Source organism: Sander vitreus, chromosome 17 (assembly GCF_031162955.1).
Source record: "Sander vitreus isolate 19-12246 chromosome 17, sanVit1, whole genome shotgun sequence".
Classification (NCBI taxonomy): Eukaryota; Metazoa; Chordata; class Actinopteri; order Perciformes; family Percidae; genus Sander; species Sander vitreus.
The window spans coordinates 23,173,427-23,199,123 of NC_135871.1; the positions used below are offsets into that span (position 1 = coordinate 23,173,427).

At 41.6% G+C, this 25,697-nt stretch overlaps 2 protein-coding genes across 5 annotated transcripts; one reads left to right on the forward strand and one right to left on the reverse strand.

Moving 5' to 3' along the window:
- Positions 1-26: 26 nt before the first annotated feature.
- Positions 27-15,323, forward strand: cfap36 (cilia and flagella associated protein 36). 3 transcript variants are annotated; one of them, XM_078272380.1, is made up of 12 exons: positions 27-382; positions 871-935; positions 1,051-1,152; positions 4,938-5,052; positions 5,153-5,240; positions 6,588-6,747; positions 6,968-7,057; positions 7,980-8,085; positions 8,408-8,586; positions 10,709-10,858; positions 11,306-11,431; positions 12,832-15,323. In XM_078272380.1, the coding sequence occupies exons 1-12, from the start codon at positions 277-279 to the stop codon at positions 12,913-12,915; spliced, it is 1,371 nt and encodes a 456-aa protein (XP_078128506.1). In that variant the 5' UTR covers positions 27-276; the 3' UTR covers positions 12,916-15,323. The 3 variants fall into 3 exon arrangements, with proteins under 3 accessions (XP_078128506.1, XP_078128509.1, XP_078128507.1); XM_078272383.1 differs by lacking the exon at positions 11,306-11,431; XM_078272381.1 differs by lacking the exon at positions 6,968-7,057.
- ppp4r3b (protein phosphatase 4, regulatory subunit 3B) lies at positions 15,324-25,317 on the reverse strand. 2 transcript variants are annotated; one of them, XM_078272379.1, is made up of 16 exons: positions 24,866-25,317; positions 24,235-24,290; positions 23,635-23,733; positions 22,819-23,442; positions 21,886-21,963; positions 21,087-21,203; positions 20,798-20,914; positions 18,912-19,043; positions 18,615-18,717; positions 18,478-18,519; positions 17,901-18,059; positions 17,571-17,740; positions 17,318-17,457; positions 17,059-17,207; positions 16,827-16,966; positions 15,324-16,641 (listed from the first exon to the last, which is right to left on the reverse strand). In XM_078272379.1, exons 1-16 carry the CDS (start codon positions 25,005-25,007, stop codon positions 16,531-16,533), a joined length of 2,379 nt encoding a protein of 792 aa, XP_078128505.1. In that variant the 5' UTR covers positions 25,008-25,317; the 3' UTR covers positions 15,324-16,530. The 2 variants fall into 2 exon arrangements, with proteins under 2 accessions (XP_078128505.1, XP_078128504.1); XM_078272378.1 differs by having other exon boundaries at positions 16,827-16,981.
- Positions 25,318-25,697: the final 380 nt, after the last annotated feature.

Here is a 25,697-nt window from a genome sequence, read left to right on the forward strand (position 1 = left end):
AACGGTTACCTTAGCAACCGATTAGGCGTCACTACTCTGGGCTACAAATTCATGAGTGCGCTTTTCTTTCCGGAGACCGTCCCGTCCCGTCAAGAGTGGGGAAACAGCCACTGTGACGCTCAATGGGAACTCGTTTATGAAGGACAATAAACCAGATGTCTTTTTCCACCTGTTTGGGTTGTGTATATTCGCGGTGTAACGTTAGTGGAGTTGGACACGCCAACCTGACGAACATCGCTGTGCTGGTGGTGTTGTTGTTACCCAGCAGCAGCCAACATGGCTGAGGATGACAGTGAATGGGTTGTAGAGAGCATCGTTGGCTACCTGGGAAGTCCTGAATGGGTCATTCCTGTCACGGATTTCATCGAAAACAAATGCACAGGTAAAAAATAGGTTAGCCGTTCAGTCTCGGGCATCTCTCTATGTAGCGTTAAAGGCTCCCTGGAGGTGTGCACCGTTAGCTCGGTGGCTAAGCTAGCGCTAACTTGCGATGTTTTTGTTGACATATTTGTAGGCTGTGAAACCGTTTGATAACTCAGCACTTAATACACGCCTTTTTGTGGGTTTATCAGACAAATAAAATTGCCTCGACATAAAACAACAAAGGACACAGGAGTCGATAAATAGATATATAGAATAAGTTATAACTCCGTAAAGGTTAACGTAGGGAACATAGCTAGCAAAGTAGAAACCTTAACGTTATCTAAGTGTCATGTATATTAACTTATTGTGGGCAATTAACGCTACTAAACATACATAGCTAGCTAGGTAAATAAATACAGTTTATGTTTTTCAAATGTTTCCAATGGGCACAGTATAAATGTTGAATTACTGACATTTATGTATCATATTTATTTGGCCTTTTCTTAGTTTTTGATGACGAAGATGAAAATAAGTTATCATACACAGAGATCCACCAGCAGTATAAGAACTTGGTGAGTACAGTCTTTGGTCCACATGTGTCAAACTGCTTCATCAACATTACTCATTAGTGGTTTTACATTGCTGACTCATCAGACTGGAGTGATGTAAGCTGCTTTGCTTTTTTAGGTGGAGAAGCTGTTGGAGAATTACATGCAGGATGTTGGCATCAACGAGCAGCAGTTTCTGGATGCATGCACCTCTCCTTTTGCCAAATCCAAAACCCTGCAGGTAAGTTAAGCTCCCTGTTTTGCACACCACTGTCAGCTTGCCGGTTAACCTGAATCAAGAATCAAGGATGGGATTTGCTTACATAACCCCCCCCTCACTAACTGGTGCCAAACAAAGCTGGTCTCTGTCTCCTCCATGGCAGATTTGTGTTTTCCTGTTGAATCAGCAAAATGAGAATTCAGTTTGTGATATGATCTACAACAACTAGGGGGGTAAATCACACGTTTTATCACGATACAATATTATATTGATTCGATACAACATCTTTTAACTTTGTATCATTGAGGGTTGAATTTGAGACATGTGGATGTTTAGATCTGTCCTATTTAAGTGCCATGACTTTGTCAGGCTGAAGTGTGTTACCTGTAGGGGTGTCACGATTCTCCAAATCCTCGATTCGAGTACATTTTTGATTCTTCGATTCTCGATTTTTACATTTATTTATTTTTAAAGCACAGGTTGCTACGCCATTTTTAGACTAGACTTGTATGCAATATAATATCTGACCTTTGTTCGCAATGTACCACACTACATTTCACAGTCAAATTTAAAACATTTATTAACAACATAATGTAACAATAACTTATTATGTATATCTTCAGTCAATTGGAAACTTGACAATTTGTCAATAAAGTAAAAAGGAAAAAAAGTTTGTCTTTGAATTTCCGGAGAAACAAGACCCACTTGACGTGTTCGTCCAATCAGCTGCCAGTTTTCTTTTTTTGGCAACAATACAGATTAGCGCCGCCTGCTGTTATGGAGACGTATTACGTCTCGTCTCTTCGGTGTGTTCTGAGGTATTTTTTTGACCAACTCGGGAAGACTGATCAGCCCAACTGCCTTTTCTGCCGACGGTTGGCCATCTGGTTGATGGGTAAGCAGTTTAAGACGACGGTCGCAGCGCTGCCTTGAAGGCTTGGTTGGGGGCAAAAACACCATTGAGCTAGCAAAGCGGTCTTAGCAGACAGAGAGCAGAGAGGGCGACTCAGCAGTCCGCTAACTTGTTGCTCTCTCTAATATAACCAATATAAACTGCTCTGTTTAGGCTACAAAACGTGCATGCATGCTGAAATTCAACCGTGCAGTTTTGTCTGGATTAAGCTATAAACAGAGGAAAACTCCGCTAGCTGCTAGGCTAATGTGCAATGGTAAACACACAGAATATGGTACACTGCACATAGCAGAGCTTGCAAACTGTGGCTTTTTTGTCAAACACATCAACATTGTCAACATAACTCACTGGAAATCCAAAATACTTCCACACTGGCGACTTCAGTGAAAGAGGAGGGGGCTCAAGTTCTGTCGAGGAGGTTGACTTGCAGCACTTCAACACGTGTATTTCTTTTCCCGCTTGCCGACCGGACGTGACATGGGGGTGTGGCAGCATCGAAGATTCCATTTTTTTTATTCGAAATTCGAGATTGTGACTTAATTTCAGTCGATTTCGATTTAAAATCTAAATCGTGACACCCTTAGTTACCTGTAGAAAGAAGGTGTTGGAATTCATAAATTTGGAGTCAGATTTGACAGGCCTTATAGGGCCTTATTTTAGACATAATTCCTTACATATCCAAACAGTGTCCTGAATGTACATTACACTAAGCGTGCATACCTCCACCATAGCTATGAAATTGTCATGACGGGTCAGTTCCAAGCAACAGAGTTTCATCAAAAGTTATTAATTCTTTGCCTGTACCTTGGTACATCAGGAATCTCATCTCATAATGGTACCTAAAACTTGACATGACATACTCCTGTATTGCTGTCACCTTTCATGTTTCTTTGTGTGTGTTTTTGCTCTTGTGTAGCTAGTGTAAAAAGCATGTAATATACATTTTAAGGGTGCAACCAAAAATGCACTTGGATCACATAAAGGTAATATGGATAAAAGGGGTGTGTGTGCTGATGCTTCAGGGAGTGTGTGTGTGTGTGTGTGTGTGTGTGTGTGTGTGTGTGTGTGTGTGTGTGTGTGTGTGTGTGTGTGTGTGTGTGTGTGTGTGTGTGTGTGTGTGTGTGTGTGTGTGTGTGTGTGTGTGTGTTTTTGTTTTTGTTTGAGACAACAACTTTCCAAATAACATGACGTTTTAAACGTATATTATTACAAATTTTAAAATGATATTAGTTACAATTTCAACGCTTTTAAAGTATATTGTTAGATTTCTCTTGGCACTGATCAACAGGTGTAATATGGCTGTGCCAGATTGGCAGAGATGCAGATCTTGATTTCACTGCAATCTTCAGGCGATTTGGATCTCATTAATTACCACTGAGATAAATAGTTAATGGGTTTAACGGGAGTGGCAGTAGCTCAGTCTGTAGGGAGTTGGGTTGAGAACAGAAGGGTCACTGGTTCAAGTCCCCATACATACCAAAGTATGGTGGTGGACTGGTAGCTGGATAGGTTCCTTGGCAGTGTTCTTCTTGTGACATCTCTCCATTAGTGCATGTATAGGTACTGAGCATGTGTGTGTATTTCAGGCCTGTGTGTAATGTGTTTTATTATTATTATTATTATTATTAATGTCACAGTGTGTAGAGTCGACTCATGATGCCTTTTAGTTGCTTTTTTGGGTTTAACTATATGAGAGATTATTTCACCTGTGTGCCCTGGATAGTGAATTCAGCTAGGCCTAAACATAATACCTTAATTAGTTCTGAAGGGACATTTTTTAAAAAAGATTAAGGCTCGGGCTCCTTTAATTTATAATCTTTATCTCAGACAGTTTTGTTGCATAACTCAGTTCATTTGTTATGACTAACGTGAGCACATGGCATGTATCATCACTGAAAAAGCATCCTTTCAGCTGTTGACAACAAGCATACAGTGGACAGACGGAGGCGGAGTAATGTATTGCAGTGTCATTTCTCTTTAAACTTAGCTACTGTAGTTACTCAGAGAAACAGGATATATACTGTAGGTTTTGGCTTCAGGCAGAAACAGTAAGAGAGACTGACAAAGGGAGAAGGGAAATAGTGAGGAAGAGAGAAGCTGAGCATGGAGACTGAGAACCTGGTGACCCAGTTGAACTAAGAACACTGATCTTGCATTTAAGGTTTGTCAGAAAGATTTACCTAGCATTAGCCTAGATGGGGGAGAGACTTTTGAATTTAGACAGGAAGCTAATGTGAAAGATTAGGACTAAGTACCAACAAAGTTTGATATGTGTTTGGACTTTAGTTGAGTGTCTACTAAGCTTGAAGTACTGTACATACTGTCCTGATATACAGGGCAAGACTTTATAGGAATATTGACTATTTTTTTTTAAAATTATTATTATTATATATTATTTAGTCTTTATCGTTTAGGGTTAGATAATCTAACAGATGCCTTTTTCTGGAAAGATTATAGCACAGAATTTGGTCAGAGCACTGTTCCTGAAAAGAAAGAAAGAAATGGAGAACATGTTTGAAATACTGACGCAAAATCAAGCAGATTATTTTAAAATTCATATCCAGTCAAATGGCTGCCAAAGGTTTTCAAATATCTTGATTGTTTTCTGTGAAATATTCTTTAGACCTCAGTGATCTTGACAATGTAGAAGTGTAGCTATGCAGGAGTAAGGTTTAGCCTTCTAGATAAGTTTGATACCAAAATAATATCTAACATGTAAATAAACTGTTCTTTAACTGACAGAATAATGTTTAGAGCGTATCAGCACTCACATGTACTGTGTTTATATATCTGTGTAAACTGACCTATTCTCTACAGTCACAGACTCCAGTCATAATTACTGTGGGCACGGTGATTTTTCATGCTCTTGTATGTGGTTGTATTTGTCGTTCAGTCAGTGTTCCAGCCAGTTCTGGCTACAGATGACTTCCAGATATTTCGCTCACTGATGGTCCAAAAGAACATGGAGCTGCAGCTTCAAGCCCTCAGGGTCATTAAAGAAAGGAACGGTAGGCTGGATTAACACGCATACATACACCCAAACACACACTCACAAACCGGAAAACACTAGTTATTTAGCTGCAAGTAATATGCCTGCTGTGTGTTTAGGGGCCCTCCCAGAGTGCCTGACTGCTGGTGCGGACGTAATGACAGAGTTGCAGGATCAAGAGATGAAAATCCTACAGGAGGTTCTCAGGTAAGTCATCTGTACTGTGTATATCTCTCTCTCTCTCTCTCTCTCTCTCCCCCTCTCTTTCTCTCTGTCTCTCTCTCTCTCTCTCTCTCTCTCTTCTACTCTCTATCCCCCTCTCTTTCTCTCTGTCTCTCTCCTACTCTCTCTCTCTCTCTCTCTTCTACTCTCTATCTCACTCTATCGCTATCTTTCACTCTCTTAAAGACTTTGCAGTGGCTGGATGTTTTATTGCATGGGAACCACAATCAAATTAGTCAATTGAAACAAGGATTTTAACTTCTTAGATATCCTGACCTGGATGATGGGTTGATGATGGACATTTTACTGTTTGGATATTTTCACATTTTCTTTATGCATCCATCCATTGCCTGTATGTGTCCAGGCGTTTAGAAGCTCCTGCCCCTGCTCTTTAATGGGATTTTGCTAGTAGCAGTCTGACCAAGTAGAACACACTGAGTCTAATGGAGCTGCAGTTAAGCTCCTTAGGGTCAAGCTAATTTAGGTCGGAGGGATTGACACTAAACGAGCAGCTGAGAGAAATAGTATGTTTATCCCGTTTGTCTTACCAGGGTAACTTAACTGCTTATCAGTTTAATGTTGTTATCAGTCTCACAAAACACATATACCGGTAATGTGTTTATTTTACAGCTTTTCTTTGAAAAATTAAATAATAAATCATCCCTTTCTTGCCCTTAAACATCTCTCTTTATTTGCACACCTTCTGGTTAATGCTTTGTGCAAGTTTCCTCTAAGGCAATTTAAGTTGTTAAAGAAATCAAATTAAAGGATCTGTGTGTGGGGCCCCGGTGATGCCTGTCAGCAAGCTGGGGCATAGCGGTTATCCGAGGGAAATCCTTGACGTCGCTGTCTTATTCTAGTTTCTAGTCCATTTGTGCCGTTTGCCAAAGGTTAAATAATAATGCATAACATTTATTTAGGGCTTTTCTAGGTACTCAAAGTCGCTTTCTGTAACAGGATGAAAGATCATAAAGAGAGAAAAAAAATTAGATAGGAGCCTGGGCTAGCTGGCTGAGCTGTGGAAAGCCAGTTGGAATAGGTGAGGGTCCAGGCCCCTTTTTAAAGATGGCCTCTCAGTTGTGGTTGGGGAGGGCGTTGCGAATAGTCAGTAGAACCTGCGTAACTGTAGATTAACTAAGCTGTTATCACAACTGGGCTTCTAAACACACTCTAAAAACAGTCCAAGTGGGCTCTTGAATGCTCTGTAGCAGGACCAGTTAAGGCATTTCAGGCTTTGCAAAAGAAATTACTTCTGCTTGGGCTAATTTATGCATAGGGGAAATTCCGATCAAATCTAATATTTATTTTTCTCTCTTGCTACTTTGTCTTCAGAAAGTCAAAAGAGGAGTATGATGAGGGAATGGCCAGGAGGCTGCTATTAGAGAAAGAGGTTGGCTCCACCTCCAGCAGCTGCTCTGATAAGCCAGTGGCAGAAAGCAGTGAAGCCCAGAATACCACCTCTGCTCCGAGCCAACAAAGCAACGCTGCCAAAGTAAGACATTGTGAGCTGTATGAGCCAAATAAGACCAGTAAGACTGGCAGCATCACTGTGTTACCTTTGTTGGACTTCGATCTCACAGTTTAGACGTGTAGTGCCTGATAATACCAATGCTTAATGGTTATAGCCAACATCCCTTTTCCCCTTAAAGCCCGATCTCTCCTTTCTAACGAGACACTGTCTCCAATGTGCTGGTTTTTTTTTTCATGCTAAGGCCAAAGCTGAGGGGAAAGGTGACAGCAGCCGCAGTAATGGTCACCACACCCCACTAGTGAACGGAAACCCTACCACTGAATTTAATCTGGTAACTGAACCATCCGTGTAGAAACATTTTAATTAGTGACCTACTAATATGCCACAGCTTACTGCTGAGTCTGAGGATGCATTAATGCCATTTGAACTGTATCTGTAAAAGCTAACAGAGTAAAAGGGTAGGTAAATGTCAAACTGAATACATGTGAATTGGGTAGAAAATAAAGTTCCTTTTGTTAGATTTTTGGCCAGCTCTTTAACAGTTAAACATCAGTGATTTTCTCTGATATCACTATATTACTGTATGGTACACAGGTATTGGCATGATATTCAAAACCTAAGTATTAGTGCATTCTGAGGGGGAAGATAGTAACTTTTCTGTTTCCTAGCCTGCGTAGTACAGAGGCTATGTAGAAGCTTTGTAGTTTTGAAGCATGTGAATTAGGTTGCGTGTGTAATATCAATAGACATTTGCTGATTGCTGGATGACTGGGAAATGTTTCTTGCATTTTACACACTATTAACAATTTGATGTGAAACATTGTCTTTAGATATTTAGAGGCCATTTACTGTATGTGCACATACTGACCCTGACCAGTGTGGTACCAATCGGAGCTTTACTGTCAGAGGCTGAGTTTAAGTGCCTGCTTGGTCAGGTACCAGCAAAATAAGAGAAAGATTATCAGGTCAATTGGAAAATGTGGTTTATCTTTTTTTCAGTGTCCAGCAATCCAGCAGCATGTCTACAATAATGTGACCGTATCCAGTCATTCACGTTACTGTAGAATCTAAAGTAATGTGACAGTTTCTGTACGACACACTAGTGCCTACAAGTCCACAATCAGAGGACTGTATGTGTTGTTGGAGCTGCAATAGCATGTTGCAGTAATTTGATGCAGTGTTTGTGTCGTCTGTATTAATGACATATGTTATACATTAAACATGTATTAATGTGTGTGGGTCCCTCCCTCCAGGTCAACGGAAAACCTGCCAAAAAACAAGAGAGCAAGACAGCTGCCCCTGCAGGTGGAGATAAGAAAAGTGCAGCTAAGAGCAGCTCCACGTCTAAACCCACACCAGGTATCTCCGAAGAGCTTTGATCTTTTCACCACCAACTCTACAACCATGAACTTATCTTTTTAGTCTTATTAAAATTCCCCACCACCTCTTTAGTTGTTTCATTCTTAGGAAAGCCATGAATAAATCCAAATTATAGTTTTCAAAACCTCATTATGTCAGTTACAGGCATTGTGGAGATGGTTTCTCTTTGTTTGTCTAGTAAATAAGCCGTCACATGAGCAGTCCTACAAGAATAATTTTTTATATTATCATTGTTTTTTAACTCACAACCAACCTGACAAAGCTGCAAGTTACCAAATTAATTTTGAATATGCGTGTGCAGATTGTGGCAGTGACGTCGTGGAGTCCAAAGTCCTTCCAGCAGTGAGAGCACCAGTAAAGTCCGGCGAACCCTCCGTCAGCCTCAGTCCTGGTACCAAGGAGCAGAGCAGCAGTCAGACTGCGGCCGAGGCGTGGCTGGAGGAGGCACACAGGGAGGCTGGCTTCTCTAAGCCATATACTGTGAGTCTTTCCTTCCCCTTGTTTCATTAAGCATTCCGTCATAACCAAATTCAGCTGAAGAAACTTCTGAATGTGTCTGACTGTTTCATGTTTTTTCTTAGTGTGCACACCACTTAAGGTGCAGTAGGTAAGCCTTATAAAACTGCAAGTCCTCAAGGACTCTGATGAAGATGTAACTCTACATCGAAACGTTAGTCACTGTTTTGCACCTTAAGTAATAAAATTATAAAGTAAGAAGACATCTGTGTTGCACCCGCTATTTTCTGTTACTTTATACCGTTTTTGTCCTGCCTTGGTTGCACCGGATTGTTGTGGTCTGCAGAAGCGCAGAGAACTTTCTCTTTTTTATCCTAATAATAAGAACAACAATAATAATAATAATAATAATAATAAAAAACAATGCAAAAAAAATATGTTTTACAGTGCACTCTGTATCACTAACTACGGTGAATCAATCTTCCTTCACCATTCGTCTGTGTGTGTCGGTGTGTAGTGTGTCTGTTTTGATTTTATTTACAACTGTCAGCTGGTGGAAATGGCAGTATTAGAAGCTCAACGAGCGCCCCACATGCACGGTAACGAGCGACGTAGAGAGTTAGCTACTGAAGAGAGCCAAGCGGCATAAAACAAGCAAGCAAAGACGATGCACCGTCTCGTTGCATTGGTGTGAACTAGCAGCTTTCAGAGCGTTGCAGACCGGTGCGTTGCAAGTAACTGGAGGATTCATCTCGTCTCGTCACTGCTCTTTGGTCTGAACTCGCTACTGCATGCGCACACACACACACACACACACACACACACACACACACACACACACCGATACACACGCAGATGAATGGTGAAGGAAGATTGATTACACATAGTGAGTGATACAGAGTGAAATTGTTGTTGTGATATTGTGAATAAGTTGTTTTTAATGACCTGCTTACCTTTTTAGCTACGTTTTCTTGAGGTAAAGTAAAGAGGATATTTTGGTTAACTATGGAAAACAATAGTCTAGCTAGAGTGAACGAGCGAAATACAAGAAATAGTTAACCTAGCAAGCTATCCACAGCTCTTTATTCATTGCCAATAATATAGCCTATCTCTATAGTATTCTAAAACGATATCAGTCCCCATAGAATGTTGTCACTGAAAACTAAATGTCTTAGGGTCCCTGTTAATGCTATTGTACCGGTGTATCCTTCAATTCATTGAGCAGATGGATATTCGAGGATATTTTAGCAGAGAGAAAGAGAAGCAGGAGATTGGCAGGGCAGTTGATTCTGAGGGAGCCGGCGTGATTGAGGTCAGTAGTGGTCTAATAGGTCTATAGGAAATGTGGGGTCTTTTGTTTTCTTTTAACAATAAGCATTTGTTGGCAGGTCTAGGCACTAAGGCATAGTCTAAACTAAATTATTTCATTATATTTATTATATATGCTAGCTATATTCTGACCAACTTAACTTTCTGCATTCATTGGCTGTGATAAATTAGATAAATATGTAGATTGTTGCCTGAATGTAGGCCTTAAAATTGTGGTTCTTGGGTTATACTGTATGCAAGCCAAACGACACAGCGAAATGACACTCTGATTGAACCAATCCACACTGTGTCACAGTAATTAGTGTAATAAAATAGCATTCTTTGGATAACTTATCTTATAGAGACAGGAATTAGATATAGTATGCTATTACTTTATCACACATTTACATGAGCAGACAGGTAGCATTTAAGTCATTGCCTACAGAAGAACTCATCAGGAGCAAAGTCTGGCCTAAAGTAAATTCCCCCATGCAGCTTTGATGTGTCTAAAAGCTAACACTACAGTAACTTTTGTTGAACAGAGTAGAAATGGAAGAAGAGGATATGTCTGTCACTTTTTACTTGTTAACATCTTGGTTTCTTGACTGGTTGTTGTCATAATTGTAGCTCTAATACAGTAACAAAAGATGTGAGTGCAAAGATTTTGCAAACGCAAGTTACAAATACCCTGGGGGCTAAGCTTAAATCGTAGTGACGTCCCTGCTGGATACATTTAATTGTTGGAAAAGAGTTACTGTGCAAAATTCATATTGTTTTCTTGTGCATGGGTTTGAGTTGTACTGAAATACTGATCCTGTTTCACCTCTACACCCTCCAGGAGTTGTCAGTGTCTCAGCAGGAGCAGCTCCAGCAGAGGGCGGCATATCTGCGTCAGCAGCGAGACAAGCTGCATGCATTGAAAAAAGAACAGCAGAAACCCAAGCAGGTGACCGCACCAGAGGAGGCCCCCATCACCACCACCACCCCGGTAAGTACAGCCCTGTTCCTGTCCTACCTTAGCCTCCTTTCACAAAGAGGTCAGAGGTCAGAATCAACCATGCACATGTACTGTAGAAGAACATGGCTTGATGAGTAACACTTGTTTTATTATGCAGGCCTGATTACATTTTACTCTATGTAAGAGGTAATTAACTATTTATTTCCTCATATTGGCACATTAGTGCCAGAGTTATCAAGAGATGTTGTAAACAGACTACAGATAATTTCAGGGTAACACTGGCTTTGAGTTGTGTCTCTCAGAAGTCTCTGTAAGAAATGGTGTCAGGGCCTTATAATTTAGACTTCAAATCCATACTTAACATTTTAGTTAATTTTTTTAATCTTTTGTAACCCACATTTTTCCTGATTTCTTTTTCTTTTTCATCAAATCATCCTTCTGGGTTCTTGTTCTTCATTTCCCTCTGCCTGTATCTAGCCTGGCCTGGCTTGTCAGGAGGCAGTGGGGCAGTCCCAGAGGAATGGGGCCTATGCCCCTCCTCCTTCTCTTCCTCCTGCTCCTCTTCCTCCAGCACAACACTCTGCTAACTCCTCCAAACAGAAGGTGATCCATCAGCTGCCTCTGCCTGATGTGAACACATGTAGTTATTCATGCCTAGTATGTTGCCAAGGGCTTTGCTGTGTAGTACTTTCTTCCGCCTCTGCCGTACTCTGTCTGAAACGTATTCAAAGTCCTCAGTCTCCATCCCTCAAGCACAGAAAAGGAACCGACCATAGCGAACAGACCATCTGACCTTTTTTAAGAGTTCTTTAAGAGAACGAGATCTCATTTACATTGTGGATGCTTAGAGTTTATCAACATATCTCTTTTAGATGTTTAAAGCTAAACTTAGCACAGAAAGTAAGGACATTTGTGTTTGGTAGATTATTTCTCTGTGGTAACAATGCTTTTTGGCAATAAATCTTATGCCGTTGGAAAGCCTGTTCAGTTCCCTTTCAAATGGTGCCCTATTTGTAAGGAACATGCATTTGTGGGATGAGCAGCAGCGCTGAGTATGTGGGTTGCGCCCATGAAAAATTTGCCAAATCTTCTCTGCCAGTGTGATGGTGTGGGGCGGCATCTCCCTCACTGGAAAAACGAGGCTTGTCATCATTGGAGGCAATCTCAGTGCAGAGAGATCTAGAGATGAGATTCTGCAACCAGTTGGCAATCCCTTATCTCCACAGTCTGGGACCGAACTCTATCCTCCAAGATGACAACGCTCGCCCCCACAGGGCGGGGTTTATCAGAGACTACCTCCAGAATGTGGAAGTGGAGAGGATGGAGTGGCCTGCCAGCAGTCCTGACCTCAACCCCATTGAACACTTGTGGCATCAGCATTGGGCGTTCTGTTCGTGCCAGAGTGACCAACACAACCACGTTGGCTGACTTGCGACAAATGCTGGTTGAAGAATGGGATGCCATCCCACAGCAGTGTGTGACCAGCATGAGGAGGGGGTGCCAGACTGTTGTGGCTGTGTATGGTTCTTCCCCACACTACTGAGGCTCCTGTTTGTGAAATGAATAAATTGCCAATATGTCTTGTTACTTCAATCATCTAATCCACCAACCACCAAATGAGTCAATGGCAGAATAAGCTGTTTGGCATTGGCAGAGAAGATTTGGCAAATTTTTCATGGGCGCAACCCACATACTAGTTACAGAGAAATAATCTACCAAACACAAATTTCTTTACTTTTTGTGCTAAGTTTATATAAATATTGTATTATTTGATACCACTTTGAAAAACCTGAACATACATGTGCCATAATTATCACATGATACCTGCTGCTTTCGTTTAGTTTTCTAGGTAATCATGTGTACATGTGTGCTTGGTTGTATTTAAGTAGTCTTTCCCTCTGCTTTTTCACTCCCTCCGAATTTTTTCTTAAGCCACTGGTGGTGATTGTTTTCTTTTCTATCCCGTTTTTAACCCTACTGCCTGCTCTGGTCTCTTTACACAGGAGATATCTGCTGAGGAGAGGAAGAAGCTACAGAAGAGAAAACATCTGGCTGACAAGCTGAAAGAGGAAGTCATCAAGAAATAACAACCCCCCCCCCCCCCCCAAAACTGCAATAATCTTATATGCTATCTGTTTACTCCGTTAATCAAACAAACATGGCTTCCTTTACACTGCCTCCTTCAGACAGATGATTCACTTTGCGTAACACAGATCAGGGGTTTTCCAAAGAGTCACAAAATGTCAGAGATCTTCCTTCTTCAAAGTTCTTTTCATTGCTGTCTACAGAGGAAGGTACATCATCTTTTATATTTTGGTTGTACCAGTATTTTGGCAGTCTCCACTCATATGAGCACACCAAAGTAGCATCTGTCTGATTGAGCGAGTTCAGAAAAACCCCCGGTAGTCAGGCAATATGCTGCCAGTGTTACTAACCTCGAGTGGAGAACTCTGATAGCTTTTACTTTACATCACTAGACACATCTGGGCTGTCCAAAGCGCTCCTTATTTGCCACTGGGTGCACTACATTTACTTAATACAAATGCAAAATATATGGATATAGCGCCCTCACAAAATCCCACATTGGAATGAAAAATGTGTTCACAGCCTGTACATTACTTACTAAAAATCTTACAATTTAGTGCTTCACTATTGATAGTGTAAATGTTTATTATGCAACACTACGTGATCCATTATTGACTGAAGTGATTTTGGACATATCCCTGGGTTTGTTTCTCTGTAGAGAAAAAGGTTAATAAATGTGGTGAAACACAAACTCAACGTTAGGTACAAGTGGCCTCGAGTTGTATCAGTGAGTTAAGGGTTAATGCTGGGGACTGACTTAATGGGGAGTTTCACGTTGAGGTGAAGGTAACATTAGCTAGCACAAGAGTACAGTCTTGTCGTTAGCATCTCCAGAGGGAAGAGTCAGCTGCTACATCATAAAGCTGATAACACTGCAGCAGCTCATCCGAGTCTATTAGCGCTGTGGAAGTTGTCAAGATGAACACACTGTGGTGATCGTGAAGAGGCCAAGAGAACAGTGTGTTGCTTTCTACGAGGAATGCAGTATTTCATGTATGCTGTTTAATAAATCACATTTTATAGAAACAAGCTTGACTTCAGACTTTGTGTGTATAACAATTACAGTCAGTTGATATGTACTTTGTGGTCAGTTGGTAGGTAGCTGGTCTCGGACTGATCTGTTTTAATCGGGGGAAAAAAAGGGGCTTTGGTGATTTTTTTTTTTTTTAGAGCCACATGGCATTTATACCCATATGTTCTTATCTTACAGAATACTGTGCATGAATACTTTTCCTGGTACAAAAACATGTCAAAACTACTGTTGATTCGTTACTGTAAAATTTGCAAAACTTCCACTAATATCTGATATCTGAAACTGCTCAGCAGTCAAGTTTGGGAGATTTGATCATATACAACCATCTGGATTCAAAGTAATAATTCAGAATCAATTACAAATTTTGTAGCTCTGATTGCCAAATCAGTAAAACAAAGCTAGATTCACAAGTTCAATGTCAGGGTCACATTTAATTTCAAAACTTATCAAATAAATTCATACAAATGTTAAGAATGTGTAGTGGTAGTAAATGCACTTGTTACAAATTCATCAAGAGGGAGCAAAAACAGTCATAAGATAATGTTGGGTGACGCTAACAGACAAGAGGAAAGGCAATTCGCTGCTCACGTACTGCTGAACTGAAAAGCGCACTGGCAATTATTTGACTTGTGCTCCGACCCTGCTGCTCATGACTCGGACGTTCTAGACAGAAGTCTGTGTGATCTGGCATTTTTAGCTAATTTTGATTTCCTTCATCTGCCTGTGCTTGTGGTGAGACCAGGAGAGAAGATGCAGCACGAGACATGTTTCATCCCGACAATAAAATGCCTTCTGACATTGTCGAACCTGTGATGTGTCAGAAATACTCCACCTAATTTTCTTGGTTTGATTCTAAAACGTCACTGCATCAACTCTGGGGTTAAATCATCTTTTAATAAAAAACAGCTCATCCGATCATGGAGCTTGAATTAAACTTAAAAAAAAAAAAAAAAAAAAAAATGTAAAAATGTTTTCCTTCAACTTATTTTTGATCTGCAGAGTTGTTTTATTTCACAGGACAAAGACCTGGATCAACTGGTGTTGAACATTCCGGACCTTCAAATTGGAATAAAAGCCCCTTGTAGCTCACTAAAAACCATTCTTCATTCAGTAATACATGCGAGATGTTGTGTTACAGTGCACAGACAAGGTGGGTAGCTTTGTTTCTGATGCCAATAGAACTCCGAACCTGAGATCTGTCTGAGAAGGGTGCCAAGACTTGAATCTCCTGAACAAGAGTGTGCACTAAATCTAGCCTAAGCACACCAATAGCTCAGGTTTTTCACCCAGTTAAAACAAAAACTGGGCTACGTGTGCATCATGAGGCAACTAAATTCTTAAATCCACTAAAATACAAAACTCCAGACATCCTCCAAATGTTGGCTGCAAAAATGACTTTACTGCAGTTTTAATATGTTATTTTCTTTTTTTTTTTTTTTCTTTTTTTTAAAACCAGCATTTGCAACTTCTCTGCATTTTACATTGAGTCAAATGAACTGGACTGAACAGGGTGAACAGTGACCCCCACCTTTTGTGCAACAACAACAAAAATACACAGGTAGGTAGGTATCTCTCTCCCCTTTAAAAATCAGATCAGGGAAAAATGATTAAAAAGAAGAAAAAAAGAAAAAAGAAAAAAAAAAACATATGTACAGTACTTTTGAACAAATTCATGAAATACAGGATTTCTGGCTAATGCAGTCCTGTGTGTGAGACATTGTGTGTGTGCCTTGGCCAAACTGACGCCATGGCTTTTGTAGGTTTGAGTCCTGCTCCTCTGGATCTAAGCCTCATTACTGCTGAGTTTTCATCCTGGTACATTTCGACATTTGTGATCTCCCTCGTCTCTCAACATTTCGTTTACATCACTCAATCCCCGACAAAAATGAACAGTCCTGTGGCAGGGCAGGACGCGCCGCTTCAGCCAGTCAAGCTTTCTATAACTATGACGGCTAGTCCTGCTAGCCTGACTGGTCTGCTGAACAGTTCACACACTGGCTGGTTGTGTTCTGGCTTCTTCTGGCTCGGGAGCTCATTGGTTCGGGTTCGAGAGGGATGGAAGGGAGAGTATAAATGAGGACATGAGAGGGTTCCTGTGGAGTTGCTGCAGTACCGCAGCTTCCTTGCTACTGTTGCTATAGCAACAGAGCAGAGGTAGGAACCGCCTTGTCAGTGTTACTTCTACCGCAGCCTCTCTGGTCAGTACGCGGGATGGTGGATGAGAGTTGTTCAGGAGGAGGTCAGAACTGGGAGAGCAGGAGAGGGTAATGAAAGTTTGCAAATGGTCAATGAGTTTCCCCTCAGGAGGAAGAAAGGAGATTTGGGATCTCCTAGGAGGAGAGGTAAAGGCTGAAGGAACAGACTGATTTGTCTTTCTTTCCAGAAGAGAAGCTCTCCATCTCCTTCCACTGAGGGAAAAAGACGAGCAGGCATCAGGAGGGACTGGGTGAGGTGGAAGCTCGTCTTTGCCTGTCTCATCAGTGAGACTGACAGGTGGCACAGGCAGGCCAAGGACCAATGAGACGACCAGAGGAGGGAGGGACTCAGTGTCCGTCCACTACGACCAAACAGAGAACAATTAGCCTTAAGAGCTCAGACGGGGCCGCTTCCTTGGAGATTGCTCTTCCTCCTCCTCCTCGTCTTCCTCTTCTTCGTCCTCGTCGTCAGGGTAGTCCACCAAACCAACCAGAGCAGTCTAAGAGAAACAGAAGGAGAAACAACAGAATGACAAGGCACATGCAAGGCAATATGACATTTGACATAGTGATGATGGCTAACCATCATCACTATGGTTTCTTAACACTGATTTCTGCAGGTTCTGTCTGTCCATTATGATCAGTTCTCATTTCTACACGAGGAAATTTGTCAGCTTGTCATTACCTTCACTACTGGTGTGGCAGGAAGAGCAACAGTTTTGACAGAGGAAGTCGGACTGTTGTTTGGAGTGACGACTGGTGAGGCAGGTGGGATTGCCGCAGCTTTCCCGTTATTGTTGGCACCATTAGCTCCGTTGGCAGCTCCTGCAATATCAGAGACTGTAAATATTAAAAAACGTATAGGCTGTTTCAATCTGGGAGAGAACGATACATACAGCAATGCCAGAGCAGCGTACCTTTTTTGGCTTCCATGTACTTGCCGTAGCTGTCCGAGAAGTCATCCTCCATTCGGCTCTTCTCCACAGCCTCTCCATCATCGTCCTCGTCGTCGTCATTGAACCACAACTCCTCATCCTCGTCCAACGACCGTGCATCTCTGCGATATCTACAGGGGAACATTTACTTCATTAACTAAAATTATCTACAGAATAATGGGGTGAAAAAAGATAAAGATCACTGCACTGATTTGACCTTGTGTCCAGTCAGTCTACTGACCTGTTGAGTCTCTGACTCTGCCTGTCTTTTTCTTGCTCGTACCGGCCTTTCAGGCCCTTGAAGGTCTGGACATACTCAATGGATTCAAGTGCTTTGTAGAAGTTATCCACAATGTGAGCTATGAGAGACTTGATGTCCTCCTGTAAAGAGAAGAAATGGTGGAAAATCGCAGAGCAATCCACTTTCAGTGCCACATGCACATACCCTGTACTAATGAACACTTTTCATTAGGGTTCGATTTGTGTCTACACACCACTTTAATGAACTCAAAGAGTTCTATGATGGCTGAGTTGAGGAGGTTGTATCGGGTGCCGTTGTCCAGCAGGGCATTAATGACAGGCTCAAATAGGTTCCCTTTGATGATGTAGCGATTGTAGTACTCATCCTTCAGACCAATGATCCTTCGCATGAAACGCAGGGCACCTTGGAAAAAAACAACAGACAACTAATAAGTTAAAAAAATTAAGCCATTTGTGTGTTCATTGGTGTGAGCTGGGATGCATATAGCAGACCCACATATAAAGTTGATATGGTGCGCATGCGTGCGTGTGTGTACACACGTTTGTGTACGCAAGGAACTTACAAAGAGCCAGAAATGTGTGCTTTGAGTTCATGAGCACCAGCACTCTCCTGAGCAGGTCTTTGTTCATGATGTAGGTCTTGATGTGATAGGTGTGGTGCTCCACACAGAAGGTCAGGAGCTCCAGGATCAGTGCCAGCAGCTGAGCTGTCTGGAAGTTGTCTACACAAAATAAAACAAAAGCGAATAAGCAATGCGACATTTTTCAAAATTCACACTAAGCTGCAGACTTACAGACCATATATTACAGTCCTGCCATTTTACCAAACACGAGCCCGATTATTTACAATAATTCAATTTCAAGCAAGTGTGCAATCCTAGAAAATACAATTACATCTTACATTCTTTAAAACAAAACATTGGTCATAATGCTTTACAGCTCTGAGAGTGTTCACATGATGATGAAATCACAGCCACTTCATCATTTAAGCAGTGATGGGTGCAGGTGAAAGAAACTTGATTAACACAAAATTAAAATGTAATGTTACTATAACTATGCTTCAAGACTAATCATTTTCAGTAAACTCTGACATGAACAGGTTTTTGACTTTTGGGCAGTTTATGGTCTCAGAACACCCACCTGGACAGACCGGGTTGATCTTCGTTGACCCCTCCTGCAGATCTGAAAGGCAATGGCATAGAATAATCAGTCCAAATCCCTGTTTATATTCTAGTCTGAAACACTCAGTTTATGTGTGGCCTCTGTCCCCAGCTCACCTTTTGAGTTTTTGTCATGTGCAGTGTTGGCCAGCAGAGGAGCAGTAAGGACATGCATGCAGTACTTGTAGAAGAAACTCAGAAATTCTGTCTTCTCAGTTTTCTAAAAGGAAACAAGAAGATGACAAGAAGATTTGATGAGTGCGGTTGATGTTTTAGTGTTGGACAAAGCAATTAGGGGTTTGAAATCTACCAGCTGGCCAGCGAGTGTCTGGGGGCAACATGATTTCTAGAATATAATGTAAAATATAACCCATGGTCACAAATTGAACTCTTGCGTGTGCTGGTTCTGCTTACATTGGTGGAAGCCAGCATGTTCTCAGGGTCAATGAGCGTCCTGAGTAGACCCATCAGCTGGACAGCCCCTCCCAACTCTGGGTCAGAGTCACAAATCATCTGCTTGATTACAACATTTATCAGCAGAACATCCTGTAAACAAAAGAAAAAAACAAACACACACAGTAGAAAATGCAGTCAAAATGATGCATATTTGAGGCAAAGTCAACAAAATCTTTGCATGACACAGTAAAGCAACCCTAACCCTAGCTAAAACAAAAGCAGTATGAATGGCCAGGCACGGGATCTGGCTCGTATCTAGACTACGCGGTAGGGTTGGGCGGTAATACGGTATACCGCTGGGTCTAAAAATAGCAACGGTATCAGTTTCAATACCGTCGTTAAAAAAAATGCAATGCACTTCTATAGGAGACAAGGATTAAATATTAAATTGTGGTGACCCACAAGTAAGACTGAAAGAGACATTCACCAAGGTACTGTTCCTTTAAGGGAGCGGTGTTATGATATACGAGTTCCGGGTTAACGGCTGAATTATGTCAACCAACGACGGTGGTGAAAATGCTGTTGCTGCGGCTAATGTCGGTGCTATCTACGCGACCACCATCAAGTTACCGGACTTTTGGCAGCACAACCCACTGCCATGGTTTCACAACAGCCAGGGCTATGGCGCTGTTAGAGGCTCCTCCGGCTAATGGCAAGAACGACGCACTCAAAACATTCCTGTTGGAACTCTTTGAACTGTCGGAGCTGGAGAAAGCAGACCGCCTGCTGTCCCTGAACGGCCTTGGCGACAGCAAGCCGTCCGAGTTAATGGAGAGGAGGATGCTGGCTGTGCTGGGTGCAGCGGATCCCTCATTCCTCTTTGCCCACATTTTCCTGCGGCAGCTTCCAGCACCCGTGCGCCGCACTGGCCTGCTCCTCCCTCTCTTCCTCCAGAGACTATCGGGCGCTGTCTGTGGAGGCAGACAGGATTTTCCTCGCCAACCGGCAGCAGTTTGTCCACGCGCTGCTGCCCCCCCCAGCACACGTCTGCCCCGCTTGCACTCCACAAAATATAATTTATGTAATTATGTGTGGTTGTCATCACGTGACAGTGTGGAGGAGAAAGTTTTTTGTAAGTTGAGGTTAGGTTATTATTGTTTCCGTATTAGTGTTTGATATTCAGTTTCTGAACGGTGCACGAGCCAACAGTTTGGTGACGCCGTCTGAGTCTTACGTCAATTTTTTTATAAATCACGTTAATACCATATACCGCGGTAAAATAGGAAGGAGGTTTGACGGTATAACGCGGGCTATACGCAACACTTGCGCGCCCGGTGTGTTTTTGCTGTAACCCTACTGAAGGGAAAAAATACTTTTGATTTCCTGAACTATATAGGCTCCACTTCTTTTATGTATAGAAGTGGACGTAAAACAACAGAGGGCCTTAATGATAACTAGTAGATCAACTGCAGCCAATGCTTAGCTTGTTTCTCTGCCACTTGTAGGCCTCTTATCATCCACATTTTACTCCATTGTATATCTAATAGATTGGAGCAAAGCAAAGAGCTCACAATCACATAGGATTAAAAAATAAATAAATCCCATTTTGTATTTGGAGTTAAATTGATGTAGCATCATGCTATAAACTGAGGGAAATACTGTAAAGGGTATGTTTACACATCACCCAGTATACAACATTTCATACAAGTATCAACCAACCTGAGGAGAGTACATCATTTAAATATTCTGTTCAACTATTGCTTTTATCACAACAACGCCTTGCTACACAGAACTTTTTTTAAATAGCTTACACTTTATAAATGCAATCCTGGGCTGAACTCAACTACTCCCTGGCATCTAAAAAGTGAAAGCATGCTTGTTGACAGTGATGTTTAGATGCTTACATCGTCTGTCTGCTGTGGCTCCTGCATTACAAACTCCCTGACCATGGAGGGGCTGAATTCCACCAGGTAAGAGAAGATGTCTGTAGCTGCTGCCCTCACCTGCAGGTCATCCATTCCCTGAACAGGAGAAATAGGAGTTGAAGAGAATTCTACACACATAAAATGTTTCCCCAGTTAATCATTCACAGGCAAAAAAGAAAAAAACGAATATTGAGTAGATTGAACCAAAGAACTGTTATATTAACGGCAATTTAGATATTCACATTATTTAACAATGTCTAGAACATACCATTACTATTTCAAGAGCAGGTAAAATGCCTAGATTTGCCAGAGTTTTGAAGAAAGCGTCCCTGTTTTGTGGCTGCAGCGTTTGTGAAAAAGCACAGAATTCCTTGACAAAGTTCACCTGAGGAGTAGGAAAAAAAACAGTTGATCAGCATTTGACAGACATCCAGAGTCCGCCCTGACAGCCGCAGACTTGTACCGGCTGTACAGCCACAATGTTGCATGCATTGTCGTGGACACATGTAGCTAATTAACAGTCCACGTCAACAGATATTCACCGATTTATTCATATCACATGCATGCAATTCATTTGTAATATCTGTAAACTTTGTGTTACCATTTTTTTTTTTATTTAACATTTGTAAACACTGTGGGTGTGCGCACATGAGAAGGCGACCCAATACGTTTTCCCTGTTTGGTGACACCAGAAAATGTAAAATCCCACCACCGCTTTGAGACGCCATTGTAAACTGTCTGACGCGGTTCATCTTCTCGCTGTGTATGCGCGTGTGTGAGAGAGTGCTCATCCACTCTTGAATTCTGTGTACACTCATTTCTATATTGAAATTAATGTTAGGTTTAATCGGTTTTATCGATTGCCCTCCCAATTTTAAATCATCATCATCCCTGATAATTTTTTCCGGTCATCAGGACGGCGGGACAGCCTTACGTTAAAGCCCTGAGTAAATATTTAGGCCTTGCGAAAGAAATGGCATTACAGACAACAGAATTAATCCATTTAACAAGAACGGTAATACTGAGTGCATTTCATTCCCACAGCAACGAAAGCCAACATCACTTACAAGCTCTCTTCTTTTACTGTCCTCTGTGGCTTCATCTGTGAGCTGTGCAAAGACCTCTGTTAGGAACTTTTCGTCCTCCTGTGACACATGAAAAAACAGGGTTAAGTAATCAAGATACTGAAAAAATAAAAGGGTAAAAGACAAAGACGAACAAAAGAGGAATACAAAACTTAATCCTGGGCAGTTTGTATTCACGTTTTGCATCAATAAGAATAAAAAAAAGTGAGATATTCCAACAACTCAGAGAACCCATGATTCCTATAGACAGGCACTTCACTACTCATCGGCCTTAAAATACAATCATTGGATATTGGGTAACACTTGAAAATGAAATGGGTGACCTGGACGGTACTGTCTGCATCATGATAAACATTGTACCGTACAAATTATTTTTTTTATTAACACCTGCCTCACATTCTTGCTCCATATTGAAATCCATTTGCAAGCAATACAATAGACCTTAATTAATTTGCTGAATGACCTGTCAAAAATGTTTTCATTATTTTATATATTTTTAATGGGTCAATCGTCGCGTTACAAAACCTGATCAACAGACATCTTTCACTTGTAGGCAACTACCACAAATTGAAAAGCGGCTATATGTATTATGTGATAACAGCATGTACCGGTACAGATATATTCTTAATCCTAAGCAATTTCAATTTGTAGAAATGCAGTAATTAATTTATTATATTATATATAAGTATGAGCCATGTTGTTATCCGGAACCACAGGGAGTGTAGGTTGTCTTGCACCTGTCAAACTATTTTCCGTCAGTGGCAACTGATTATAAACACTGTACATGCAGAAATGTTCAACTGCAACCTGTTCAACTGGCAATGACATTTGGTACAAACAAAACAGATTAGACAATGGCTTGGTGATAAATTGTGCCTTAAAGAATAATACAAGTTACCTGATTTAGACCCTTACCTGCAACATACTGACAATCTCCACCTTGTTGAAGAAGATGAAGGAGGTGAGCGTGGACAGGAAGTTCTCTTCAAACACAGATGGAGTGGGCAGGATGATGTCCTGGATGTACTGTACCCGGTAGGTCTGGTGGATCTTCTGCCGCAGCTCTGAGTCCGTGATAGGGATCACCTCCTTAAACTTTGCGGTCTTGGTCAAGAATTCACGGTGCCGTTTAGGCTGAACCAGTGCTGGGTCATACTCAAGGCAGCCCACCACATCCATGATACAGTCATCAGAGAACATCACCTCAAAGAGGGCCGCTTTATTGAGGAACAAGACACCCCGGACAATCTCATAGAGGTGATGCAGACCTTCTCTGTTGTCCAGGTCCTCGCATACTCTGAAGAGGCCCAGGAGTTTCTTGATGTAGCCCTCACTCATCAGGGCCAGGGCGAGTTTTTCCCTCCGGATGGGCGAAGACAAGACAGAGGTAACCAGGTCAGCAATCTCCTCCAGTCGGCTTAGCTCACAAGGAGGGAGCTCCACCAGGTGACTTGTCTCTGGAATCTCCTCAAAGCGCTCCTCCTCCGACTCATCTATGGGATCCTGGGTGATGTCCAGGGCAGGGTCCTTGCCTTGAACCTGGGAAATACATAGTCGGTAGATATGAGGTGAAGAATTAAACTAGAAGTATCACTGTACTGTCTCTTGCCCTTTATGGTAGTGTCAATAGAATTTCTGCACCAGCAAACCGGCACTACTCCAGTTTCTGTACTACCTGGTTAACAAATGTTTTAAAAGAATGAACAAAACTTTAAACTGGATTGACTTTACCTGGCAAATCTTTTCCCATATCTCATCGCAGCCCGCCTTTTCCTGGAAACTTAGGGCGAGGTCATAATTATCTGCTTCCGACCAGACAATCAGTGTGTCCTGGGAGGAGGAGAAAGGCACATCAAAATGTATACAAAGTAATGCTTATCATATTCACAGGACACACTCAAACGTTGTTGCATGCTCTCACACACAAGGTCACATTCTCAAAACATGTTCCAAATTGAGTGAGACCTCACATATGCAAGCACTTCCATGCCTTTTCATCTCTGATGAATAAGATAGTTTTGTCTACAATATTCAAGGAGGAGCATTCAGCTCAGATCTACTATCTCAAACCATGTACATCCTTAAAAAGATGAAAAACATGTTTTCTGGTATTGTAAATACTAATGATGTGACCTGCCAATTGCTTGTTTCCAGGGTTATACTCGGACCAGATACTTGATTTCCATGGTCTGCAATGCATCATTTTAGCAGTAATTGTCTAGCAACAAGTCTCAATGTTGAAATGATTACATTTTCACACTCTAATTCTGGAAAACCCTGAGGTATGCATGCCTTTTGTAGCTGATCCAGAGTCAGATCATCTAGTCTTACCTGTTGTTTCTGATATGCAGTATTCGGGCTTATCTTCGACTCCAAAAGTAGAGATCCTAAAACACAAAGACTTCGTAAACTTTCCTTTCCCGAACTAGTGCGATTGATCACAATAAAGATTGCCACATGATAATATAACCCATTCTTGGAGGTTACGGTCAATAAATCTGCCTGGCATATATAATGCTAAGTAGACAATGTGAAACAATGTTGCAAAAATACAAAGTTACAACTAACATCAGAAGAGCTTGTTAGCCTAATCCTACGTTATTTATTTTACGGTGTGATCTGTGCCTGGACTCATAATGGTTTACTATCATGAGCAATAACAAGTTTGTACATTTAAGACTAGCTAGACTTTGAAGGCCCCCCCCCCCCCGCCACCCATGCTACTCGCCTGCTGCTATTTAATACATTATTGCCTTTTATCTAGAGGTAACATTAGTGTACTGGTTGTTCCAGAAGTTTAAAACAATTGACTCAGCAGCAAATTCAAAGAAGCAATTCCAATAAGTTACCCAAGTATACATAGTGGCCAATTGAAGCATTAGCTATGTCCGAAGAACTAGAAGTTAGCGTGCTAGCGTTACCCAACGTAACATCAAAGCGGCTATGCTAACTGGGAACTTACCGTCTGATTCGGCCCGAACTAATAATGATATTCCCTTCAGTCGTTCAACAAACGTAGACGAAACGTGTCCGGTACCCCGATCGTCCCACTGCCGGTCTTCATTTAGCGTATATACTTTCACTCGCCGCCGAGTGTCCGACATGGTTAACCGAGTCAGAGCTAGCAGGCTGCTAACAAGCTACCACCTCGCTCCGTCTGGTGTTTTCCTACCCTCGACCTGTTAACTTTGTTTCCACCCGCATGTTATAAAACATGCACGTCTAAGTAACGTCCACAATAGCAGTACAATTTATTAGTAGCTATTTCATAAACATATTACGTTCACGGTGTGAAACAAGTCAACAGGAGGCCTATTATCAAACAGTAAAATTTACAGAGAACACAACAACTCTAACGGCCTTCTTGCTAACGTCCACAGACCGCCATCTTGTAATCCGATCTGTTCTTTTTCTTCTTCGACGTCAATCAAGCGCTAACTGCCGCGGGGTCTCCTCCTCCGAGCGAAATTGTCCAATGGCAAAACCGCAGCGCCAGAAGTTAACGCGCCACCATGTGGCAAGAACAGTAATAGCAGCAAGTACTTTCAGATTATGAAGCCTACAGATAGAAGAATTCAGGTTTACATCTCAACACCTGGGCCTAGTTGTTCATAAATAATCTGAGCGGATTTCGGCTTTCGGATTGGATCTAATCTGTCAAATGAGTCGTTTCGGATTAGATAACGTAGCTAGTCCAATCTTGGTCCTGATATAAATCAAACCGTCAGTATGTGTTGTTAAAAACATTTCAGTAGCATTGGGATACCTTTGATCCATGAAACCTGGATCATCTT

Coding starts and splice junctions, on each gene's coding strand:
- cfap36 (XM_078272380.1), top strand. CDS start 277: ATGGCTGAGGATGACAGTGAATGGGTTGTAGAGAGCATCGTTGGCTAC. Junction 383..870: donor CATCGAAAACAAATGCACAG/GTAAAAAATAGG, acceptor GCCTTTTCTTAG/TTTTTGATGACGAAGATGAA. Junction 7,058..7,979: donor CTACCACTGAATTTAATCTG/GTAACTGAACCA, acceptor CCCTCCCTCCAG/GTCAACGGAAAACCTGCCAA.
- ppp4r3b (XM_078272378.1), bottom strand. CDS start 25,007: ATGTCGGACACTCGGCGGCGAGTGAAAGTATATACGCTAAATGAAGAC. Junction 19,044..20,797: donor AGCCACAGCAGACAGACGAT/GTAAGCATCTAA, acceptor TTTTGTTTACAG/GATGTTCTGCTGATAAATGT. Junction 17,208..17,317: donor CAGAGTCAGAGACTCAACAG/GTCAGTAGACTG, acceptor GTTCCCCTGTAG/ATATCGCAGAGATGCACGGT.